We start from the raw sequence: 19,284 nt of genomic DNA, 5'->3' as shown, positions 1-19,284 counted from the left end.
CACTACCAACTTGCTAGAGTTCACTTCTTTTGTAATGGATGGTTTTTTAAACAATAGGCAAACGGATGTGATCTATACCGACATCAGTAAAGCGTTTGACTCTGTCAATCATGAGCTTTTAGTTTACAAACTTGATTTACTTGCGTTTCCGAAGCATTTACTTGTATGGGTCGAAAGCTATCTCGCGAATCGCACTCAACAAGTTTTGTTTAAAAACAGTCTTTCAAGGCTGTTTGATGTAACATCTGGTGTGCCTCAGGGTAGTCATTTGGGTCCATTACTTTTTACCTTGTTTATAAATGACTTACCACAAACTCTTATACATTACCGAACTCTTATGTATGCGGATGATGTTAAACTCTGCTACTCATACTTGCCTTCGGAGTCTTCCCGCGTGGAGTTTCTTCAGGCAGACTTGGATTCATTTCAATGCTGGTGTACTGCAAATCTACTAGTTTTGAACTGCTCGAAGTGCAAACTATTGACATTTCACCGAGTGAAGCCAAGTTTGACATCGTATACACTAAAGAGCACGCCTTTGGAGCGTATATCTGTTATAAGTGATCTGGGCGTTCTTTTTGATCCAAAACTAACTTTTAGTACGCATATTTCATCAATGATAAGCAAAGCAATGGGTATACTCGGTTTCGTGAAGCGATGGGCTAACGAGTTTAATGATCCGTATCTGACTAAGACGCTCTACACATCGTTGGTACACCCACTCTTAGAGTATTGTTCGTGTGTCTGGTGCGTGGTCTTAACTGGGATTCAAGTGTGCATTTGCCACCATATAGAAATAGGCTTCTCCTTATTAATCTGCCAACTTTAGAAAATCGAAGAACTGTACTAGAGGTAATGTTCATTCATAAGCTCATTATGGGCGAGATTGACTCCTCTGATCTTGTGAGTCGACTAAATTTTGCTGTGCCTGGTAGAACGTCCAGGCACTTTGTGCCTTTTAATTTACCACTTTGCCGGCAAAATTTTGCCAAAAATAATCTAATGCGTAACTGGTGTTCGCACTACAATAACTTGTATAACTACATCAGCTTGTATCTTCGAGATGTTCGTTAACCGCGTTGCATAATTCAATACTCTCACGTCTGGCCTGATTATTTGTACTTTCTTTCATATGTATGGTTGAATTTAATATATACATCTGTATTTAATTATTTTTAATTGTAACATTAATTTATGTTAATATTGTCTTAGTAGTCGACCGCTTTGTGTCTGTGTCGACTTTAATCCAAATAAATAAATAAATAATTATATATATGGGAAAACAGGTGATGGATCTCGATTCCGTATTGCGAAGTCCTTTGAAAAAGTGCAAGCTGTGTCGGCAGGTGTTATTAGCCTTATCAAATGTAGGCAGTTAATATCATTGACGCTGATTCTATTTCATCGCACAATACTGTATTGCTAGAACCGTATATAAATTTGTGTGTATGCGTGTGCGCGATTATCGAATATCAATTGGTGAAACATCCGTTACGTGACTTATGCATACCTTTCTTTTGTTCGATCAGTGTCAACAGTTCGTTAGTTTTCTTTTCCATTTCACTGATTGGGATTTGTAGATATTTGTATATACTTCAGTTAAATTGTTAAATTGTCTTTACGTATTATAAAACGATAGGTACTACTTCATCTTTATTGCTATCATTTTTCTTCTAGCTTCCAAAAAATACCGTACGTATTCGCTTACCATTGGTTGTTTGAATAGGGATGGGATGGCGATAGCTGCGTAAGTTCACGCTGCATAAAAACATGCTAATATTTCTCTATGATTTTATAAATATGTAACTATGTATGTATGTTGTTTATGTATGATTGTGCATATAATTTACAGCAAGCAGATATCCTTTTGTTGAAAAACAATTTAATATTTTTTACTTTATTCTCTCTCACACTCACTCTTTCACAACAGATATCCATTGCAATGTCATCAATTTATTATCAAAACTTCAACGCACGTATCTTTTGTATCTTCAAGATGTTTATGACGGTACTGTGAACCTAATTCTATGTACTATAGACGTGTACCTACGTATTTTCAGGAGCATATGAATAAGTATGTATGTGTGGTAAACTATGAAGATATTATTTTACAGGAGTAAAAAATTTGTGTTTTTTGTTTGTTGTTATAAAAGAGTTGCACAGTGGTTAGGATAGGTTGAACTGGCGGGTCAATGAATACCTCACATAGGCTGAATGTTTTAGGTTAGGTTGAACTAGCCGGTACATGAGGACCTTACATGAATAAGTCCGTAGTGTTACCAGAAGTTTGTTTAACGAACAAACTGAAAAACCCTATCAAAAACCAGGACCTACATATGTTATAAAATAACTTCGTCCTCTTGGCAAATACTAGCAGCTTTCTAGCACCTATGCCACTTGCTGCTTCTAGCTCTGACAGCTGTATTACTCCTAATAGTTGGAGTCTTAACCTGGCAAGCGGAGGGCACGTGCGCAAAACGTGCTCGATCGTGTCCTCCTCCAACCCGCACTTCCTACATCTGCTATCACTGACTAACCTCAATTTAAAGGCGTGTGACGCCAGAAGGCAGTGTCCAGTCAGAATATCCGTCATGAGTCTACAGTCCACTCTTTTTAATGATAGAAGCAACTTTGTTAGTCTAAGGTTGTAAGACCTACACATAATCTTCGACAGTTTACAGCCCCGCACTTGGACCCACGCCTTTCCCGCTTAGTCGATAATGTGCACCTCTCGCCTTCTCTTAATCTCGCTGAATCTAATTGGAACGTCTACGGAGCAATCTTCACCGGATACGTCCTTTTTAGCAACCGCTTTTTCATTCCCATCTATTCCCATATCCCTGGGACCCAATATAGATGTATGCTTTTCTCCGTTCCGATTCTTTCCAAGGATTGCTTGCACTCTAACATACTTTTTGATGCTATGCTATGCGAAATTATTGCCTTAATTGCTGCTTGGCTGTCAACATAAAAGTTAACACGGCTGCAGTTTAAGCTATTCTCTTCCAGTTTTTTAATTGCTTTGGTTTCGGCTAATACTTCCGTTTGCAAAACGCTACAATGATCTGGCAGCTTGTAGGATCTGTTTATTTTCAGATCAGCACAGTAGACCCTACTCCTTTCGCTACTTTGGAATCATCTGTGCACATATGTATCGCATCGTCCGCTATTTGAACACCGTTGCCAATCCTCCACATCTCTTAAACTACTCGAAGCGCGGATAGGGAATCAGATAGTCTGTTCGTCCTGTAAATGATGGCCGTATTGTCTGCGCTCAAGCTGCCCGAGACACTGAGCCTCGTTGCAGTTGTTAACGCTATTTTCTTTGTTACCAGGTCTTCAGGTGGAGTGTGCAGAATGACATACAGCGCAGCCATCGGGGTTGTTTTCAGAGCTCTCGTAACGATAAGCATTGATAGCCTCCATACCCCTTCTAATTTTTTGAGGTGGTATTAGCAGTTCGTTTGACGACCAGATGAAAAACACCAAATTACGTACCAGGACTTATGCTATAAAATAACTATGTCTTCTTCGCAAATACTAAGTTTTCTAGGACCTAATTACTACCGCTATTTGGCTGGAGCCTTGACCTCCCAAGCGCAGAACGCGAACACTGAACGTGCTCAACCATTTCTATCTGCAGCTCCCACTTTCCGCAACTGCTGTTACTGACGAGGTCTTATTTATAAGAATGCGACGCAAGAAGGCAATGTTCAATTAGCATGCCCATTCATAAGCCTTAAGTCTTCTCTCTTTAGAGATATGAGCGATTTTGCTAGCCTAATATCATTGGATCTGCACATGATCTTAGAAATTTTTGGGTAGTTTTATCGTTGTCGATGGGTCTTTGGCCGATATTGATCCAGTACGATCCACAAAATATCACCATTAAGGTATTAGCCCGACCATCTCGGGTTGGATTTGGTATGACCACTCTTAGTCTTATAAGTCATCCAAATCCCTCCTAATGTGAGGATCTTAAGGTCAACAGAGCCTAGCCTGCTAAAAAAATGCTGAGCCTTTGTTCCCGTTTCTACTTTTGAGCCTTTCGTGAAAATCGAGTTTTCTAAATAAATAAACTTATAAATAACTAAGCCCTTCTCCCAAAATATACTCTACACTTTGTTCATGGAAGTGCAAAACTAGCATGGTATAGTTCATGCCAGATGTTAGATCAGTTCAAAAACAATTAACAAGGGGAGATATGGAGAGTCTTATTATTTAATATGAAGGCAGGCGCTTTCTTTAAACTCTCCTCAACATATTTCGCTTTCAAAATAAGACTGTGCAATGGTCGAGAACCTTCCTCTCGAATATTCCCAGCATCATCTCACCAAAATCTGTTAGTGTCCTTAATTTTTCCTGGAGATAGAGAGCAAAGAGGTCAAGTTCTACCCTCTCGGACTACACCATTTGCAGTTATAAATGAGAAAGCGTCAGATATAAATGCGAAAGCGATGGAAATGAGAATAGTCAATTGTAAATGCGAAATCGTCACTTCGATATGAGAATACCCCCTTGTAAATAAGAAAACGGTAAATTGAAATTTCGAAAGCGTCAATTGTATTTGAGATAGTCAGTTGTAAATAAGAATAGTGTATTGTAAATGCGAAAGCGTCATTTGGAAATGAGAATAGTCAGTTTTAAATGCAAAAGTTTCACTTTTAAATGAGAACTCGTCATTTGAAAATTAGAAAGCGTTAGATGTAATTTCGAAAGCGTCAGTTATAAATGAAAATAGTCAACTGTAAGTGCAAAAGTTTCATATGGAAATGAGAATAGTCAATTGTAAATGCGCAATCGTCACTTCGATATGAGAATAGCCACTTGTAAATAAGAAAACGGTAAATTGCAATTTCGAAAGCGTCAATTATAATTGAGAATAGTCAGTCAGTTGTAAATAAAAATAGTGAATTGTAAATGCAGAAGCGGCATTTGGAAATGAGAAAAGTAAGTTTTAAATGCAAAAGCATCACTTGTAAATGAGAAAGCTTCATTTGAAAATTAGAAAGCGTTAGATGTAATTTCGAAAGCGTCAGTTATAAATGAGAATAGTCAATTGTAAGTGCAAAAGTGTCATATGGAAATGAGAATGGTCACTTATAAATGAGAAAGCATCAAATTAAAATGCGAAAGCGTCATTTGTAATTGAGAATATATAACCAATTATAATAAGAAAGTATCACATGAAAATGCGAAAGCGTCATATGGAAATGAGAATAGTCAATTGTAAATGCGAAAGCGTTATATACATAGTTAACACTTGTTTGCAAGAGGGATTCTCAGTTCATTTCTATGCTGACATATTTTTATTTGCGAATTGCTCCACTGTTCTAATTGTCCTTCGATCAAACATATACCATTTCGTTTCTTGTCTCTATGAATTTATAATCGTAGTTGGTCTTAGCGCTTTTATAGCGTCTATGTAGTTTGAAAAAACAAAAATATTATATTGTAACACGTATTGATAATAGCTATAGTTGTTATTGCTTTTGTCGCAGTTATGATTCTTTTAATATGCCAAGCACAACCTTTACTCGTACTCAAATACTACAAACATATAAATTGTTAGTTCCTCTCTTCTTGCCTTTTATTTATAATCGCTTATTCGTACGTGTATAAATGAGGCAAGAGTTCAAGGGATGAAGAAAAGAATCGTGGTTTTTCTTCTTTTTCCATTTAAGGGGACAAGTGCTTCCGTTGTGGATTTCAAACATGAATTACAACATCCGTTACACGAGGTCAAAGGCTCATTTTGATTAAAAATTAGAGAGTGCATCCTTCATTGAAAGTATTTTCTCAAGATTACGCAAACCTTTTGCTCATTCAAAAGTCACATTTTATTCAAATCCATACATAATTCATTCCTTCACGCTCATCGCATTCTCACCAATAACGTATTTGACTTATATATGACCAATCAATCACACAAATTTTACTCACCTCATGTCCATGTTGTGCCAGAGCTTCCTTTACCGCCATCATATTGGCTGATGTTAGTAAACTTTGTATATCAGCACCTGTGTAAGTTAGTGTGCGCGTTGCAAAATAATCGAAATCGACAGAGTCATCCAAATTCAGTGATGCAGATAATGCTTCAAAGATGCGTACACGCGCCGCTGCATCTGGTAGGCTACATTCAACTAAACGATCTATTCGTCCTGAACGCAGTAAAGCGGGATCTAATAGCTCGGGACGTGAAGTCGCTGCAATTACAGTTACACCTTGTAAACTCTCCACACCATCAAGTTCAGTTAGTAATTGATTGACCACACGATCAGTAACTCCTGTTGAATCATGTCCACGTTTTGGTGCTAAGCTATCGAATTCATCGAAGAATAGTACACAAGGCTTGGCGCTGCGAGCACTAAAATATAAAAAAAAAATATTTTTATAATTTTTGTTGTACGAAAATAGGATAAGCACATACACCGGTCAAAACATATATGCGACAAAACTATTTTGATGTGTAAACATCTTTGGTCACGGCATGCAAAATAACGAATTTGAGCGTAAGGTGAGCGTAATATTTGGTACGCTGTGTAGAAGAATATAGAATGTATGTAAGTATAGGCGTAATATGGAAAGGGAAGTAAAGGAATAGCAAGGAAACAAGAGGGGAAGGCCAGGAAAGTTAAGAACCAAAAACTGTTGTTGAACTGTTAATGGTTTGTTATCGATGAGTTATCGGATTTTTATTGACGGATTGTGGGAGTGCTCTCCATTTTTTTCGGGGAGTTATCGGTTTGTTATGCATTCGTTATCGCCGTTTTGTCGATGACGTATAGAAGAATTATATAAATGTTATATATTAGTTACCGATAACAAGCTTTATAGATGAGTTATTGGTTTTTTATCGAAAACTTATCGATTTTGCCGCAAAAATGTATCGATTTGCTATCGTTTTGTAGATGAGGTATAGAAGAATTATCTAAATGTTATAAATTAGCTCTCGATAACAACCTTAATCGATGATATATCGATTTTTTACTGATTAATTATCGATTTTTTATCAAAAAATTATAAATTTGGTAACGAAAATGTATAGATTTGCTATCAAAAAAAATCGATTTGTTATGCACTTGTTATCGACGAATTGTCGGTTTCTCATCGAAGTATTATCGGTTTTATCGATAAATTATCGGTTCCTCATTTGTTTGCCAAATGACGTTGAGCAAAACCACCAGATCCGTATGGGTTGGGAAGGACCTCACCGAGGTATTTGGAATCAAACGAGACTTCAGGCGAGGCGATTTCTTTAATCTAATACTGGAAAAGATAATGCTATTATAAGAGCGTACAATTGCTGATTTATGCTGATTGATATCGCGCACTAAGTTCTGCTTTCTCTCGATTGGATAAGCGTACAAAAATCACGCTCTTTAAGTCGCACATCGCCAAGATATCAATACCCCTGGGAGCATACCCGAGCATTTTTCAAGCGGAAGTATTCGCCATAAGCCAGTGCGCGGACCTGAACCTTCAGCGAAAATACTCTAATGAAAAAACTACAATACTCAGCGACAGTCAGGCCGCCTCAAGGCGATCTCGGCATTTGAAATAAAATCAGCACTGGTCTTTGAGTGCGTTGAAAAGCTAAATCAACTAGGAGCACACAACGAACTATTGTTGGCCTGGGTTCCTGGCCACAGGGGAGTTGAGGGTAATGAGCAGGCGGACAGCCTGGCCAGAGAGGTAGCAACGAGACGGCCTATTGGTTCTGAGCCATTCCTGCCAGTAGGCCCGCAGGAAATTAGGGGGCATCTATTAGTAGAAGAAAGGGAAAAGAGGGAAGAACACTGGCGTAATATGCCAGGCCTGGCACACGCCATCATTTTCAATATTACTAAGTGATCATTAAGTTAATCATATATTACCGATTAAATAAATTTCGCACATTCTCCTCACTCTGGCCAATATATTTAGCCAAGAGTTCCGGACCCTTAACAGATATTGTACGTAAATTCCATGAGCTGGCAATTTTCGATACCAAAAAAGTTTTACCAGTACCAGGTGGGCCATAAAGCAATACACCAGCTTGATTGCGCAGGGGTGAATTTTGAAAAATATTGGGAAACTGAAAAATAAAAATAATATTAATAACATAATTATACTGTTGATGCCGCAGTAAACACTTACTCTTGAGGGCCACATTAAAACCTCTTCCAACACCGAAACAACTGGCTCCAGACCAGGCACTTCATCGACAGACAATTCTTCAAGATTATCATCATCATTAAGCTTTTGATTATTTTCAATGCCTTGCAGGCAATAAGAATTTGTATTCGCCAGTGACTCAATTAACAGCTCATTTGTAAGTATTGGATGAGTTTTACCTAATAATAAAGTTGCAGAGATTGTAATAGTACAGCGTTTGAAACATTTTTTTTTTTACAAATCCACTCACTTATTCTGTATGCATAGAATATGGCACGTTCAACAAATTGCACTAAATCGCCTTTATTGTAGCCCTCGGTCAAGTTGGCAAATTTACGCAATTCTAATTTTTCCGATTCAATATGACCACAAAGCTCTTTGAGTATAACTTCTCTACCTTCGCGCTCTAGACTAGGCAGTTTGATAACATTTTGAAAGAGGTGACGTCCACGTGGTGAATATAGACGTTTATTTAAGTTCTGCAAGCTATTAGCTGTTGCAATTACAGCAATTGGATTGCTGGTGGTGTATTGCACAATTAGTTGATGCACTGTATCAGCAATGCGATTATAGTATTCACCATCTTGCGTCACCTGATCGCCCGCAGCATGTGCTAATACATCCAAATTTTCCAATACAACAATCGATGGCGCATTTTGTAGGCAAGTGGTGAATATGGTGCGTAAGTCTTTTTGTATTGATTCAGCCTGTTGATGGAGAGTGAAATAAATTGTGTTATTTGCTTTTGTTTTTTTATATACAAGTTTTTCAAGCAACCCTGTTATGTATTATCAGTTCAACATGCTGCGATTAAGGATGCGGTGTATGAAATGCTATCCAGTGCTACAACGGTTAGGAAATTAAGCATCTACTCTGATAGCCAAGCGGCTATCATGGGCTTGAGTTCAACTATAGTGCGTTCGAGTGTGATATGGGAGTGACTGAGCTCGCTTGCGATTGCATCGAACTATTTTATGATTAAGAATATCTGGGTCCCGGGCCATAGTGACATCCCGGGCAACTGTCAAGCGGACCTCTTAGCCCGCATCGGTACAGCTGAAGATGGGCAGGGATTTCGGGACTCCGCTGGCCACATGTGGTTTGCTCCTGCATAGAAGGGCCTCGAGTCAGCACAGCAAGCGTTGGGCGGACACCACCTCTTGCAGGATAGCAAAATCTTTCTTAGCGGAAGTGGATGGCATGCGGTCTGCCGTAATCATTGGGTTGGCTCATCTATCAATGGTCATTGGAGTTTTGACAAGGCACTGTCCAATGGGAGTCCATGCCGCACGTCTCAATATACTGGAAACTGGGGTGGCATCATCTTTTTTTCACGAGGACGTCGGGTTTTGGGTCTAGCCTAGAACATCCCGTCCGATGCAACCATCCCTTGCACGTGACACACTGACAATAGTGTGACCGTCCTAAAAAGATACTTTTCCGGCAAACGCAGCCAAACCATTTCTCTTGACCGGGATCAGGTACAGGTCCCGGATGGGGTTCGATACCTTCCCGAAGCAGGAGGATATGACGCAGTTCCGCTGCAAGGATCCGCAGGGAGGATGACAATTTGTGGGTGGGACAAAACAGATTAAATGGAGTTACACCGAAATGACAGCCCTTGGTCGGGAAAAATTCCGAGTATCTCCGGTACATAAAACCGGATGTCCTGCTTGCAATGTGTACCCACATGACACCAACCATCTCTTCAACTGTAATGTGGAACCAACGCCTCTAACACCCCTCTCATTATGGTCCACCCCGGACCGAATTTATATTGGGCAACATCGATAACACTACCCAAAACCTCTCTGTCTTTATCGCTACAACAGCAACAACAACAACGCAGTCTTGAAAATTTTAGATTTATTACATTTATCTGTTGTTGTTGTTGTAGCGTGTTCGCTGGGGTATCTCGCACCTGTCGATGTAACTCACGTTCCGCAGCGCCCCAACGGGTTATGGGGCTTAGAATATTTCGACGGTAGGCATGGCTGTCGTAACAGGCGACTAGTACCTTAATGTCGCTAATTTCTGGAACATGTCGAATGAATATTCGGCAAAATACCACCATCATCGTTAATATTATCCAAAACCCTTTTGGGAGTGTCTCAATCGCTACAATAAGAAGAAGACTACGTTACGTGTTTCGGCCGCACAAGGGAGATTGAAAGTTATATGACAAATGTGGGCTATTCTCATAAGGCATTAAAGCGCGACGAGCGGTATATTTTAATGTTATAGTGACGCGATATTTCAACCGAAAAATTTTGTTTTCGTTTCTGCACACTTTTACTAGTCTCGTCTAAACCGAACGTCCAGTGACGAGGTAAAAACAGTCTAACGAGACTTTTAAATTAGTGAATTTTAGTACATGATATAGCCGAACAATCTTTTATTTGTAGTCAAAGAAAAATACATACCTTTCGACCTTTACTCCGCGAACAGTAGAAGATGTCAAAGAAACAGCAAAAGGGCTTTTTCGTCAATTCATCCAACACCCGTTCGACTAGCACCGTTTTTCCCGCACCAGAAGTGCCTGTTGGTAGAGAAAGCAATCGTTTCGTGTGTAATTTGAATGTTTAGTTTTACACTATCATATACACTTACCCGCTAAAAGCACATTCCCTTGCTTAAGCACAGAGTTTTTTGCATCCAAGCACAAATTTGTTTTCAGTTCTTCTGCTAAATTGACAACAATTTCATCAAATGCTGGCAGTCGTATTAAATCTTTAACACTCAATGGTGACTCTATTTTCGATTGCGTTTCAACTAAATCCTCAACTTCACGCAGCAAATCGGCAGCATAAATTTTTGATTCCTTCAAAAATTGCGCATCTATAACGCAATAACGAAAATGTGAGGGCAATATGCCAGCAGTCACCACAAGATTATCTTCTAAGCGTAAAACTTCATTTTGATTTAGCAGCATTGCTGATTTTTGTGTTCTCTCTATGACATAGCGTTTAAAAGCATTTTCCAAAATTTTATAATGCGTCTTTTTTTGCGCGAATAGCTCAATTTTTTCTACAAAATTTACAACTGCCGCTTTCGGTTTAAGCATCACTTTTTCCATTTCTTTTAATTTTAATTTTTGCATAAGATTTACATTGACTTGTATGCTGGCGTGTGCAGTGCGTGGCAGTTCATCATCTGCCAACACGCGCACTTTAACATAATATTCTTGTTCGCTTAACGTTTGTATACAATAAACATTATCCAATTCCATATATTCAGGCCAATTACTTTTACTTAAATAAACATCGGAGATTTGTGCATGATCTAGCCAAGCACCACTAATAGCACGAAATTCAAAAATACGCGTACTTTCACGCAGCAAATCCTTTTTCAAACGTACCATTTTATCCTGACGATTTATTTTGGCTAAGGAATCTGAACGTGTTAACTTTTTAATATTACTCGCCGTGGTGGAGCGTACCAATTGAGTTGGTTCAACTTTGGTGTCATCCTTTTGATTGCGTAGCCGCGCTGTGGTCCGACTGCGTGTTAAATGACCTGTACTATGTTGACTGGACTCACTGGTATCGGATGAATTTCCATTGGTAGTGCCATTTGTAATATTTTTGTACAAATTTGGTGATATAACCAATTCTGTATTATGATCTATACGGCCATAGGCGACAATGGGACGTAAACGATCTGCAAAGAATTTTATTTGTTTAGTTTATTTGGGCAGTTTAAATTGAAAAAAATTAAAACCAAGTTTCACTTACCTACTGTTAAGGCCACTTGCATTGATTTGTTTATCCATATTATAAGAATTTGTGTTGCGTTGACAATGCGTGTTTGATCTAGGACAGTGTTAGAGATTTTTTCGCCGCTAAGCTCCTGAGAAAATTAAGAGAATAAATATGTAAATAAAAATTCCGAAATTTGTATACTGAATTTTCTTAACTTATAGGAACAGACTATTTTTACTTAGAGTATAGAAACCAAATTGCATTATTTTATCGATATAGCTAGATAGATTTGGCTGTTGTGAGGTATTGCCATGAGACCTATAGGTCTATTGTACCCTCAATCACTTCACAGCACCTCATCCATGCTAATCTCCCTGAAGAAATCCAGGGTGGTGCTCGGCTTTAGAGGGTGTATATGCTTACTTTATAGTTTAAGCGCTTCAAGGATCCTTAGCCTTATTCTCGCGACAACATCACATTAGAGAAGGTTGTGTTCTCATCCTCGCTGTCACAGAGCCGACGGAGATTATGTGCCTAGTTTTTACATGTGGCTATTACGTCTGCAGTGACTTATGAGTATACTTGGTAAAATTCTAAGACTTCTTTTTGGGAGGTTAATTATGGCTTTATATCGTTTTGTGTTATATCCTCCTATCAGTGCCTTTGCTTGACGTAGTTCAGGAATTCCATGGCAGTATATGAGGCATGCCTCGCACAGTCTGAATTCTTCCCTCATTGTGTGAGACCCTATAGAAATGGTCTAAGCCTTTCGGTCGCTCGTTCGCTTCCTCGGTTCTCTCCACTCTTCTGTGGCCCGGTACCCAAGCCAAACTATTGGTGTTATTAGCCCCTAAGGGTCCAACCATTTCGGGTTTTTCGACCCGCCAAACCAAGTGTCCAAGAACAATGACAACCACAATGCGTCTACTTCTTCAACTAACATGACATCAAAGTATACAATGTATTATCACAACGTCAGCGGCATGCGAACAAAATCAACGCAACTTCGGCGTAACGTATGTGCTCATGATTATGATATTGTTGTGATATGTGAAACGTGGTTAAATCAACATATTTCATCCTGTGAATTTTTTGATGATTACTACCATGTTTATCGCTTGGATCGTTGTCCTGAAAGTTCAGGGCTTGAGCGTGGCGGTGGAGTGCTGATTGCTATTAGAAATGACTTGTGCAGTAGTGCTGTGGATCTTAACTCATATGGCAATAAGATTGAACAGATCTGTGTTAAAGTTAAATTTTCTAAATCAAAATGTATTTTCATTGCATTTAGCCAACCTAATCTTGGTATACAATAATTTAACTCAATTCGATGAACTTATTTACCTTGGTGACTTTAATTTAGGTAATATTGAATGGATATCCACTGATAATTTAACCTCACCATCCAATTTGAGACCAGATATCGATATACTGTTTGTGAGCAATATATTATCTTATAACTTAAATCAAATTAATTCTATTGTTAATTATTTAAATCGCTTTTTAGACCTAGTTTTTATTTCTGCTGATTTGAATTCTTCTTGTGGGGAATGCATTGCACCATTATTAAATAATAGTATTCATCACAAAGCACTAACCATAGAATTTCAATTCTGCGAATTCGATAAGAACGTCGTTGATGATACCAAGTCATATAACTATAATAAAGCAGATGTTACTGGAATTAATAATTATCTTAATAATGTTGACTGGTCATTTCTAGACTCCCTAGATGATCCACAGTTATTATACAGCAAGATAACCCAGATATTTACTCTTATGATTTCAAATTTTGTTCCTAAACATAAATTAAGGTCCAACAATAAGCCTCCTTGGTTCAATCACAGATTGTGTCATCTCAAAAATTTAAAAAATAAAGCCTACAAAAAGTATAAAACAACGGCTTCAGAGGCCGACCATTCAGTCTTCATCCGTCTAAGAAAGGACTTTGATTGTTTGAATAATTTTCTCTACAAGCAACATATGTTTAGAATTGAATCCAACTTGAGACAAAATCCTAAAAGTTTTTGGCAATACATCAACACGAAACGGAAAAGTTGTGGGTTCCCAACTACCCTGTCCTACGATGGTACTGTATCCGACAACATAGTTGATTCTCTTCGCAAATTTTTTTCAAAAAGTATATGAAATTCATGCACCTAGTGACTATGCAACGCCCAATGCCTTGACATTGGATCAAGTTGATGGCTTTAGCGTCTCGCCACAGGATGTTGCGAACGCAATATCTATTCTAAAAAACAGCTCAAAAGCTGATCACGAGGGGTTTCCTCCAATATTTTTCAGGCTACTTAACTCAATCATATCTACTCCCATCGCTAAATTATTCAATAAGTGCTTAAGTAAAGGTATCTTTTTAGACTCTTGGATGCTTTGCACAATATTGCCAGTCTACAAATCGGGTAACCGAAATGACGTATCTAACTATAGACCCATTGTGAAACAAAGTAATTTTGCAAAAATCTTCGATCACGTGGTCAAAGCTAAACTGTACGATCACGTTCAATCATATATCTCTATACATCAACACGGATTTGTACCCTCGATATCAACTTGCTCAAATCTGGTCTTAATTACAAACAAAATAGTTAACGCCTTTGAGAGCCAAGCACAGTTAGATGTAGTTTACACTGACTTTTCTAAGGCATTCGACAAGGTAGACCACTCCATTCTCTTGGAAAAACTCAAAGCATTCGGCATTAACGGAAACCTTCTAGATTTTTTCTCAAGTTTTCTTATGGGACGAAAACTTTTCGTCCAATTGGAATCCGCTAGATCTCAAACTTACATACATGATTGGTCAGGTATCCCCCATGGTACAAATCTTGGGCCTCTCCTCTTTTTACTATTTATTAATGACCTTCCTGATCAATTTTCAACTGCGGATTGTCTTATGTTTGCGGATAATGTTAAATTATTCCTAAAAATTCAAAATACAATTGACTGTTCTAGTCTTCAGTCTGATCTAAATAATCTTTCTAATTGGTGTATATTAAATCATCTCCATCTAAATGTTAGTAAATGTTGCGTCATCACGTTTGCTAAAAAGTCTAAGACAGTGACTTGCGACTATGTACTAAATGGACAAAAATTGTGCCGTAAAGATACTATTAAGGATCTAGGGGTTATTTTCGACTCTAGGTTGACCTTTTCCAACCATGTAAACCATGTGGTGTCGAAGTCTTTTTCTATGATTGGTTTTATACGCAGAAACACTGTGGATTTTGTTGACCCACTTACTCTCAAAGCGCTGTACATATCTTTAGTGCGTAGTCAATTGGACTATTGCTGTATAATTTGGAACCCTTACTATCAAAATCTTAATTCTATAATTGAAAAGGTGCAAAGGGTGTTCACTAGAATGGCTTTGCGTCCTCTGTCGTGGCCTGATGGGCTTCCAAACTATATTGGCAGACGCAAGTTGCTAGGTCTACAAAGTTTGGAAGAGAGAAGGTCTTATTTTTCTATTATTTTGGTGTATAATGTGATGAATTCTAAAATCAACTGTGAACTCATTTCTAATTTAATACATGTTCACTCATCAAGTCTTAATTTAAGGACAACTCGTTTATTCGATGTAATTTTTCATGCAACCAATTATGGTTTCAAGGAGCCACTCACAAGATGCGTTCGAATATGCAATTCATATGCTAAAAATTTGAATTTCAGTTTAGAGATAAGTAGCTTTAAGACTAGTCTCTTTATACTTTTTAATTAATGAGTCTGTTAGAACTATTCGGTAGACAATAATAAATAAATAAATAAATATACGATTCAAACTAGCCACGCAATCCTATTGTGCTTTCTGGTGTTATCTCTGAAAAGCAGTATGTGTGGTATTTGTTCTTTTATTATCTCAATATTCCGGGACTGTATCACATTGTCTCTGCCAAACCTTCCTTAGCTATGTTTATCAGCGTGCGCCTGGCTGCCTGCTCTATCACTATGTGTATCAGTGTTAGCTCGAAGAGCACCTCGATTACCGCCTTCGGGCATGTACGCATGGTTCACGCAAATGCAGACTCATGCCCTGGTTTGGGCTTGTTAAGTGATTCCTTATTACTAGAATTGCTCTTGGTGACAGCGCAACTGCTACATACAGTATTATAGGTCTTACTATCATCGTGTAAATCCACCTAAGTATATTGGGGCTACATCCACAAGACTTTCCTGCAGTGCGTCTGCACACTTTTCTATCATGGCCTTTGATACGATGTTGTCGACGTACTTGGAGTTGAAAGTGACCATAAGTATTTCATATTTCTTTATTTCAGTCTATGGCATTTAAAGCCCTTACAGAGTAGATAACAATGTTGAATTAAAATTAGATAATTATTTAATAGTATAGTACATAAGTTGAGTATAGACACAATAAAACTTACATGCTATAACGAGATTGACCAGTACATTTATCTGTTTGAAAAGATATCAGTAAGTATAGTTTTAAAAGTAAACTTAGAAAGAGCAAAATCAATAGCTGAAGAATCCGAGATGCGATTAAAGTCGGCCATAGCTCTAAGCAAAGGTGCGTTTGAGGCATAGAGGGTTCGGACAAATTGGTATATTGCGAAGAGGCCTTATAGGGATATGGAATTGGAGATTCCTGAGGAGACAAGGTGCATCAACTACACCATTAATGATGTCATAAACAAACGTGAGCGATAGGACAGTTCTTCTGCATTCCAGGGACTCTAATTTGATAAGTGAGCACCTGGATTCATAAGATGGAATCGGTTCAGAAAAGTTCATCGAGCGCGGCGCGAACCGAACAAACGCTTTCTGCACACGTTCAAGCCTAACAATATGGCATTCATGATACGGCCTCCAAATAAAACAGGCATATTCCAGCTTCGAACGAACTAGTGCAGTGAACAATAACTTGAGGGTGTAGGGATCCGTGAAGTCTGTGCAGGAACGCCTAATACAAGCCAGAAGTGAATACGCCTTAGCAATAGTAGAATTTATATGAGTCGTGAAAGAAAATTTCGAATCGAAGACAACCCCCAAGTCCTTTATCTCGTTAAGAGTTGAGAGGTGGGTACCATCGAGAGAGTAGGAAGCATTTGCTAACATTTAGTGGCAAGTTATTGGCACGACACCAAACAGCAACGTTATCTAAATCAGATTGTATTTTACTCACGTCGTCTGAGTTTGCGATTGTATTTAAAATCTTTAGGTCATCAGCGTATAATAGAAAATTAGAGTGCTGGATGCAGGTGGAAATATCGTTTATAAAAATTACAAAAAGTAATGGGCCAAGTATGCTACCTTGAGGCACCCCGGAGGTGGCTGTGAATGTGTTTGAAGAGTTATTGTCAATAACCACAACACAGCTACGCTGGTGGAGGTATGATTTAATCCATGATAAAAACATCGAGTGGAAGCCCACGCGAGTCAATTTAGAAATCAGGATAGAATGACTAACTTTATCAAATGCTTTTGAGAAGTCGGCGTACACAGTATCAACTTGACAACGGTCATTAAAAGAAGATATGCAAAAATCAGAGAAGATAGATAGGTTTGTTACAGTGGATCTACCGGCCATAAAACCATGCTGATTTTCAGTGATTAGAGGTTTAACAGCAAAGTACATTTTTTTTTTTTCACAATGTACTCGAATAATTTTGAAACAGATGATAATTTTGCAATGGGCCTATAATTCGCGACATTGTTCTTGCTACCACACTTGAAAATAGGGCTGATGAAGGTTATCTTCCACGCATCAATAAATTCGCCGCACTCTAAAGATTTGTTGAAAATTAAAAGGAGGGGAAATACCAGAGCCAAACAATTTTTCAAAAGATAAGACGATAAGCCGTCAATATCAGTATGGGTAGATGATTTAATATTCTGGATTCCATCGACCATATCTTCAATTGATAGAGTCAGCGCACCAAAGTTAATGGGACTGTCAACCACAGTGGGCAACTCCTACGGGTCTTCCGGTGGTGTCACGAAATTGGAGCTGAAGAAGGCTGCAAAAAGGTTGGCCGCTTCAGCTGTTGATGAAGCATGCTAAGAATTATAGATGACTGAGGCAGGGATACTTGAGTATCGTTTTTTGGACTTTACATAAGTCCAAAATGCCCTAGGGTTTTCCTTAATGTCGGATTCAAAATTACGAACATAGTTACCATGGAGCCTCTTGCCTAACGCTTTGAACGATTTGGAATAACGCAGGTATTTTTCTTTATACGCCATTAACTTAGTGGCCTTGAACTTTTTGTAAAACCTATTCCTCTGATTCTTAAGCCTCTTTAGTTTTCTAGTATACCATGGTATTCTGTAACACCGCTTCATTTTCTGAGGTATATTGACCTCGCCCTCATGTTCTAATCGTACTCCATCCATTCCTATTTGCTTAATATTGTTCAGTTTTCTTCTCCAGGTAAATTTCGGAATTGTCGTGGTCAAATGAACTGAATGCTGTATCTTTTGACCTTCCCGTCCTATAGGCATGCTGACCTGGATGCATCCGTATTTTCTGAAGAGTATTTGATCCTTATCTTTTCAGGAAGAAAAAAGCAGAAGCAAAAAGGCGTGAGTGCGAGGAGCTTGAGCTGCTAGCCACCAGGAATAACGCCCGAAAATTTTACCAAAAAATACGGTGACAGACGGAAGGTTTTAAGACCGGGGCAAACTCCTGTCGGAACGAAAACGGCGACCTTGTAACTGATGACCAGAGAGTGCTTAGATTATGGAGGGAACACTTCTCTGCTCTCTTAAATGGAGACAGTAATTCACCGCGCAGAGATGAAGAACCCGATCCCGCAATCGGTGATGATGGAATATATGTCCCCCCGCCCGATTATGACGAAGTTAGAATAGAAATAACCAGATTGAAAAACAACAAGGCCGTGGGCGCTGATGGATTGCCTGCGGAGCTATTCAAGTACGGCGGCGAGGAGTTGGTAAGGCGAATGCAGCAGCTTCTTAGCAAAATATGGGCGGACGAGTGCATGCCCGACGGTTGGAATCTAAGTGTTCTTTGCTCAATCCACAAGAAGGGGGATACTGCAAAATGCACCAACTATCGTGGAATCAGCCTTCTTAATATCGCATATAAGGTCCTTTCAAGTGTATTGTGCGAAAGATTGAAGTCCGCCGTGACCCGGCTGATTGGACCTTATCAGTGCGGCTTCAGACCTGGTAAATCTACCATCGACCAGATTTTCACAATGCGCCAAATCTTGGAAAAAACCCGTGAAAAGAGAATCGACACACATCACATCTTTGTCGACTTTAAAACCGCCTTCGACAGCACGAAAAGGAGCTGCCTATATGCCGCTATGTCTGAATTTGGTTTCCCCGCAAAACTTATACGGCTGTGCAAAATGACGTTGAGCAACACCATCAGCTCAGTCAGAATTGGGAAGGACCTCTCCGAGCCGTTCGAAACTAAACGAGG

The 19,284-nt window shown here is 38.8% G+C and overlaps 1 protein-coding gene across 1 annotated transcript in view; it reads right to left on the bottom strand.

Moving 5' to 3' along the window:
* Positions 1–19,284, bottom strand: part of Pex1 (peroxin 1) — a 73,953-nt gene that overhangs the window by 44,121 nt on the left and 10,548 nt on the right. The window contains exons 4-10 of the mRNA XM_067787473.1: positions 11,892–12,006; positions 10,768–11,817; positions 10,581–10,696; positions 8,408–8,864; positions 8,140–8,336; positions 7,878–8,077; positions 5,944–6,367 (exon numbers count right to left, since the gene is read on the bottom strand). Coding sequence (XP_067643574.1) covers positions 5,944–6,367; positions 7,878–8,077; positions 8,140–8,336; positions 8,408–8,864; positions 10,581–10,696; positions 10,768–11,817; positions 11,892–12,006 — 2,559 coding nt within the window. The remainder of the gene's footprint in view (positions 1–5,943; positions 6,368–7,877; positions 8,078–8,139; positions 8,337–8,407; positions 8,865–10,580; positions 10,697–10,767; positions 11,818–11,891; positions 12,007–19,284) is intronic.

This window comes from Eurosta solidaginis, chromosome 5, assembly GCF_040869045.1.
Source record: "Eurosta solidaginis isolate ZX-2024a chromosome 5, ASM4086904v1, whole genome shotgun sequence".
Lineage (NCBI taxonomy): Eukaryota > Metazoa > Arthropoda > Insecta > Diptera > Tephritidae > Eurosta > Eurosta solidaginis.
Note: the sequence above shows the minus strand (reverse complement) of the source record. Positions and strands in the feature narration are given on the sequence as shown.